The sequence below is a fragment of the Benincasa hispida genome, chromosome 12 (genome assembly GCF_027475165.1).
Source record: "Benincasa hispida cultivar pf3 chromosome 12, pf3_genome.v1.1, whole genome shotgun sequence".
In the NCBI taxonomy this organism is placed as follows: Eukaryota; Viridiplantae; Streptophyta; class Magnoliopsida; order Cucurbitales; family Cucurbitaceae; genus Benincasa; species Benincasa hispida.
The window spans coordinates 31823667-31831143 of NC_143489.1; the positions used below are offsets into that span (position 1 = coordinate 31823667).

General features: G+C 36.7%; 1 protein-coding gene across 1 annotated transcript; it reads right to left on the reverse strand.

Moving 5' to 3' along the window:
- Positions 1-441: 441 nt before the first annotated feature.
- BRL2 (BRI1-like 2) lies at positions 442-4290 on the reverse strand. The gene has a single exon (XM_039019349.2). The coding sequence runs from the start codon at positions 3965-3967 to the stop codon at positions 557-559; it is 3411 nt and encodes a 1136-aa protein (XP_038875277.1). The 5' UTR covers positions 3968-4290; the 3' UTR covers positions 442-556.
- Positions 4291-7477: the final 3187 nt, after the last annotated feature.

Consider the following 7477-nt stretch of genomic DNA (forward strand, 5'->3'; position numbering starts at 1 on the left):
AAAGTTATCAAAAGGACTGTTTTATCTTTCTTCCATTCAATTGAGGGAACTCTTTGCAGCCATTAGTATTAGTATTAGTCAGTTTTACCATAATTTTAAACACCACAGCAAGAGAACTGAGATTTTCTAATTGTAGCTTGAGTTTTGAGACATTGGTAGCAGTTTAAAGAGTTGAGAATTGAAAAAAAAGGTACTACTGTTTCGATTTTGAAGATTACTGAATATTCTGTTTAATGATCTCAGCTTATTGGGTTTTTGGCTTGGCTTTATATGACGAATATTCTTGATTTAAACTTCTAGTAAAAGCTGTCGATCATCTTCTGTTTGATGAAATGCCTAGCTCAGTATCACTCATCTTTTCATGTCTAAACGTTTTAATCTTATCTTTGTTGTGAAACTGTACTATAACTTATTTTTTCCTATCAATAAATGAGACAACGGTTATAGCAAAAGAAGAATAGAATACAAGTAAAGTAACTCTTCACAGCTGAAAAAAAATGTTATAAAGTTCATCTTGGTAAAGGCTAGATCAGATTTAGTAAACAAAAAACCTGATTCAAGCACTGTTGCTGCTTCCATTGGTTGATCCAGGCATCAACTCTCGAAGCATGGCCACCACCTGCAACATGTTAGGCCTTTTGGAAGGAAACTCTTCTACACATCTAAGAGTGATCTCCAAATATCTAACCATTTCTTTAACCTCTTCTGCTTCTGATTCATCACTTGGTTTGGTTACTGAAAGCAACTCTGGATCAATCACTTCCATTTGTTTTCCATCATTCACTTTCATTTTGACCCATCCCACCAAGTTGGTGTCCCCAAAATCCTCCTTATCGGTTGGTCGCTTCCCTGTCAAGAGTTCTAAGAGGACGACACCAAACGAATAGACATCACCTTTTGCTGTGCACCTGAAGCTCTGGTAGTACTCAGGAGGGACATAACCAGGAGTTCCTGCAAGTGTGCTTACACTCAGGTGGGTATCAAGAGCACTTATTAGCCTTGCCATTCCAAAATCGGAAACTCTTGCTTCTAAATCATGGTCTAGAAGTACATTACTGGACTTCATGTCTCTGTGTATTATATGTGGAATGCAATTGTGGTGTAGGAAACAAAGTCCTTTAGCAGCACCTCTGGCAATCTTTTTCCGTTCATCCCATGTTAGAATTCTTCGATCTTGCATCCTTGCTCTTCCGTGAAGCATCTCTTCTAGGCTACCAAATTCCATAAATTCATACACAAGAAGCCTCTCCTCACCTATTTTACAGTAACCCAGAAGAGGTACCAAGTTTCCATGTTTGATCTTTCCTAAAGTTTCCATCTCTGCCATGAATTCACGATCTCCCTGGCAACTAAGACGTATTAGTTTCTTGATTGCAACACTCGATCCATCCTTTAGTGTTGCTTTAAACACTTCACCAAACCCGCCACTCCCTATGAGACTTTCTGCTGAGAAGCCATTAGTAGCTTCAATCAATTGGGAGAACTTGAGCTTTCTTAGTTGTCTTTGGAAAGTTGCCACATTGATACTCAGGGGCTCTTTCTCTTTGTCAATTTTCCATGTAGTAGGGGCATGTATTGCTTGCAAACTATTAAGCATCTTCACTTCCTCAGCTTCTTTTCGCCTTGCACGCATGGCAATGGCCCATACAATCAAAATGCAGACACAGGCAATGGAAATAAGAACACCTAAAACAATAGTGTTAACCCATGACCCTACTTCTGGTTTTGTTCTTCCTTTGTCAGCATCTACATTAGAACTTGTCTGCAGCGGGTCATCACTCTGGCATTCAGGCAAGGGAACACCACAAAGTCCTGGATTGTTTGCATACTGACTTGCAGGCAATGTACTGAGCTGTCCCCTTGATGGAATTCGCCCTGTTAGTTCATTGTAAGATAGATCAATTTGCACTAAAAATGATAAGTTTGAGAATGAATCTGGAATGTGACCCTGCAGTCTGTTATGTGATGCATCAAAAACTCCTAAGTTCTTTAGGCGGCCAAAGGATGTTGGAATCTCGCCAGAAAGTTGGTTGTGTGATAGTTCGAGAACCTGCAAAGCAACCATATCTCCAAACTCTTCTGGTATTCTCCCACGAAGCTCATTGTAAGAAAGATCCAAGTACTCCAAAGTTTGGTACTTTGTAAACAAACTGAGGACTGGACCAGAGTATAGTCTAGTGAAATCACAGGTCTTTAATGTTGGTTCCTGCTGTAGTCTTTCAGGTCTGATTCCAGCAAACTCTAACAACCCCCCAACTCCTTTACATGAATTCCCAACATTTCGAACGAACACTAGAGTGTTTCCAGAAAGAATCCCATTCAATGATTTGGCTCCAAGTTGCCTCCCAAGTCTAGGTGGGATTTCTCCTGTAAGCTTGTTGCTGTTCAAATCCAACCAAACCAAAGTGCTGCAGTTTGCCAACTCCCCTGGTATCTGACCACTTAAGCTATTGTTCCCGAGTTGCAGCACAGCTAGCCTTGACAAAAGACCAAACTCTTTTGGGACCTCGCCAGTGAGTTCATTACTCGTGAGTGAAATCCATTCAAGGTTGCTACAACCGAACAATTCAGTGGGGATTTCGCCACTTAAACGATTGTTATTTAGTATAATATCCTTTAAGCTTCTACACTTCCCCAATTCCGGTGGGATTTTCCCTTCTAAGCTATTAAACCATGCTATCAGCTGTTCAAGATTCTGAAGCCTTCCAAGCTCTGCAGGTATGGACCCATTCAGATAGTTTAAACTAAAATCAATTGTCTTTAACTGTGAACACATTGAGAGTTCAGGTGGGATTCCTCCTATGATGAGATTATCTGGCATTTTCAGTTCCTGGAGTGACTCAGCACCTGGGCATATACCTGGTGGGATCAAACCAGAAATTCTATTGGAACTTAAGTCTACAAGCTGAAGTTTCTTGCAGTGAGATATGGATGAAGGTAATGGTCCAGAGATTATGTTATTACTCAATAGCAAGCTCTGTAAAGAGACAAGATTCTTGAAGATGGAATCTGGTAAAGGACCTGATATGTTGTTGTTTGAAAGATCCATAATTTGAAGCCAAGAGCAAGCAGAGAAGGAAGCAGGAATTACACCAGATATGTTGTTGTAGCAAAGCTTTAGTTCTTGAAGTGAATTGCAAGCATTTCTCCAGTCAGAAGGGAGCCAACCAGTGAGCTGATTATGAGATATATCAATCCTTTGTAAACTACTGAGTTCCCCTAAAGATCTTGGAATTTCCCCACTGAGAAGATTGTCAGCCAAACCAAGTGTTTGCAGACTTGTGCAGTTTGAAATGGAACTTGGAATCGAACCAACAACTCGATTTGCCGAAAGATCAACCCGCAACAAAGAGCTGCAAGAATTTTCATCAATTCTCAATCCTGAGATCAACCCAGTTAGATTATTGTAAGAGATGTCAAGATCTTGAAGCTTATTAGCATTCAACAGAAGATTTTCAGGCAGATGGCCTGTCAAATTGTTGAATGAAAGATCCACAAACACAAGGTTTGGACACTTTGAGAAAAGATTATCAGGCACACTACCTACAACTTTGGCAAGAGAAAGCTCAAGTTGCTGCAAATTATAAGGAAGCTGAAGCAAAGTAGTTGAGTTTATAGTGAAAGAATTTGTAGACAAATTCAAAGCCAACAACATGTCCATAGAAGACAAAGGATCAAAATAAACATTCCCTGCAAGATTACAGCCACTCAGATCAAGAGCAACCACTCGTTTAGATTGACATGAAACTCCATACCATGAACATGGATTGTTTTCAAGCTTCCAACTGGACAACACTTCTGTTGGGTCCTTGTCAATCAAATCCTTGAACTTAAGAAGAGCTGCAGCATCAGTTTTTATTGAAGTCACAACCTCTTGTTCTTCTGAAGAAGCCAAAGCAAATAAGATAAAAATCACTAGCAAAGCAAAAAGAGGAAGAAGAGAAAGCTGAAATATGTTTCTTTCCATTGGATGAAGAAGCAAAATGTTTCTTTTCTTCTGTGGAAAACAGAACACAGATCAGATGAGAAACACTGTTGAAAGAAAGGAAGAAGGAAGAAGGATAAAAGTTAAGGGTAGTATTGAAGATTTAGAAAAATGTGTTGTGTGGTGAGCATGATGAGAAGGAGAGGGGAAGCTTTAGAAAAAAGAAGCAAGCTGTTTGCTTTAGTCATTTATGTGTGAGTTTTTGCAAAATGTAAAGGAGGGAAAAGTGGAAATGGAATATAAAAAAAGAAGGAAAAGAACTGAGAAGGAAGTTGGTGATTGAAATTGTCCTTATACGACTTCTGTAGTACAAATGAAACCGTATCCTATATGAAGAAATATGTAGAGATAGACAGAAAGAAAAGGGTTGAGTTTACTTCTGATTAGAAGAAATAGGACCCACCCACCCCCACAGACAAAGGGTCTATCTTAATTCTTAATCTTAGGATCGGCGCCTGCTTTAAAAGACACAGTTGTTTTTCCAATAAAAGAGACACAAATAAACGAGTGGATGATCCAAAATGTCAGTTCTGTGTCAGTAAGGCGTGACTGTTGGAAGGGAATATTTGAAGAAATGTTGAAGAAAGGGAATAAGAACTGGGAAAGAGGAGGCAAATTGAATATTGTATTGGAATACTTTGAATCTGTTACCTGGCGCTTCAAATGACCAAGCACGGGATCTCGTTGACTGTGTGCGTAACTAACGGAACGACATAAATCTTTTTATAGGTTTCTACTTGTTCTTTACTGCATAGCCATATCATTCCAAGTCAAATAACACTGTAATATTACAGTCTCAAAGATTAAAAATAGATGTATTTGTAGGGAAGCCCTTAGAGTCATTTGATATTTCATTTTGAGCCCACAAAAGCCTATACCCCTAAGGCTACTTCATATCATCACAGTAGGCTCAGTGACCTCTTTTCTGTTTTATTTTAAATCTTGAAAAAGGATGTGAAGAAAAAGAAAGGGAAACAATGGGGTTTAAAGAAGAAGATGGTGGTGCAGTGTGGGCCCAAATGCTGAAAATTTGGGAGAATCAATGATACAGTTCAATTGGTGAAAAAAAATTCTTCCTATAAAGAAAATAAAAAAAGAAAAAAAAGTAAAGAAATGACATTAAAAAGAAAACAAATGAAGAAAAGGATCATTAAGTAAACAAATGAAAGGCCCCACCAAGGAACAACATGAATGCAGTCAGTGGTAATGCTATGGGGGTGATAATGATGCTTTCAATTGGTCCATTGGCTTGGTTTTTATTTTTCCATTCTTTTCCCTTCAAGAGCAATTCACTTCTAACCCTCAAAATTTGCCACATTTCACACTTTTCTCATTATGCATTAATATGGGTGCATTTTCTTGTCTTCGTCTAACTCTTATTCTTTCAAAATTAAAATTGCAATATTAATTACTTTTTTAATTTTCGTAAATATTTTAAAACTATCTTTATAGTAGAAATCCTTCAAAATTTCAGAAGAAAATTGTAACTTGAAACAGTATAGCAGTGATCAAGAGTTATGTAATTATCCAAAATTTTGTTTTAGATCATTGCCCATTTCAAGTAATAATTTTCATCTGAATTTTTAAAGGAGTTCTACTCCGATTCTAGTTTTGAAACGTGTATAAAAGGTTAATGGTAATATTGTAATTTTTGTAAGAATAAAGATACTTTTTAGGGTTTTCGAGACGAAAATATAATATTTAGTTCAAGCACTACTATAACTTTTAGGGCATGAATCAATCTAATTTCATTATAGACATGAATGAGGAAAGTTGAGAAGAAGGCAATTATATATGGTTGATGATAATACAAGTTGTGTAGGGCAATGGTCCTAGGCAAGGGGAGAATGACTTCCTCTTGATTTTGATTCTTCGAATGGGCAATGAAAAATTAACATAACAGTTTGTGTAAATGTTGACTTGTTGTTGAAGAGGGAAAGAAGAGAGGTGATGATAATGGTGATTGGGATTTTGACCATGAAATAGAATGGTAGAAATGGGTAATTATTAGATGGTGGCCCTTTTAATAATCATTTTGGCTTTGGGTCCATAATTATGACTTTTTATTTCCTTTTCTTTGGGGATACAAACTGGATGCCATTACACACATATAGTCACATAGTATGTGAAAGGGGCCTTTATTTCCAAAAGGAGAAAATATAGTACATTTATTAATTAATAATCTCTTTATTAATTCTAATTTACCCCTTTCTTTTACACTACTTAGAGAATTGAACATCTAATTTTGTGATAGCACAAGCTTATGTCAGTTGAGTTATATTCGTGTCGACTAATTTATCCCTATTTTAGATATTCACAAATAATTTTTTTAACTTTTAAAAAAATTTGAATAATGTAAGGAGGTGTCTATTGCACGTTAACAATGTTATCTACAATGTTATAGCATTCCACGGAATGGTTACTAGAATTAATAAGCATATAAATGAACGCCAGAGATTCATAACTCAGTTCGGTGTAAACCACCTACGTCTGGGGGGTAGTGTACCTAGGAAATATAATTTCACTAATATCAATGATAAGCAATTATAACATAGTACTTATCTATAATAGTTACAAAGTTATAATGACTCTCGAACAGCTCTATCCTTCAGTTGATCACCTAGACTCACTCTAGATAAGACACTCCCTCTCACGGTAACTTAGGCTTCCCCTAAGTTATAGTATCAATGAAGAATGTCTTAGGCTCCCTCTAAGATAAAGACTCCTTCTCTGCAAGATTCGAGCTCCCCTCAAGTTATGAGCCTCCTTCTCACTTGAATCGTATCTTTCCTCCTAAGAACAAAGTCCTCTTTGCTCGATTAGGTTAGGCTCCCCCTAAGCTTGAGAATTCCTTCTCAAATGAATCTTGACTCTTTCTCCTTTTTGTAGTTGCGACCAAATACTCACTACAGTATAACACAATGGTGCTCTTAGAAACAGAAGAACCAACTCAAGCTAAAGGATTATAGTCCTTTAGATATGCATAGTGGATACATGGAAGAGCAACCCTAACTTCCAAGGCAGTTGCACTAAAAAAGGAAAGCGATCAACAAATAATACTCAGAAGGAAAAATCCGATAAGGAAAGTATTTTGCAATTTGCATAATCAACATTTTCGCAGAACATCCTTTGCCAGAAAACCACCGATACAGAGACAACTCAGATAATATATGTGACACTTAAACAAATATTGTCAACCACATAATATATAACAGAGTTAGATTACAAGTTTAGCATTTGAACTTTTAACCTTGGATCAGGAAGGTCCTTATATATATAAATATATATATAAACAATATCTAATAGGTGTCTAAACTTAAAAAATGTCTAATTATTGTTTAGCTAATTTCGTTTTTTCATCTAATGGGTTCTTGAAAAATTCAAAATAAAACAAATTAAATTAGATATAAGATATAAGATTATGTTTTATGTATAATTAAACTCTAAAACCTTTAATTTAGTGTCTAAGAGATATGTGAGTTTTAAAATGCT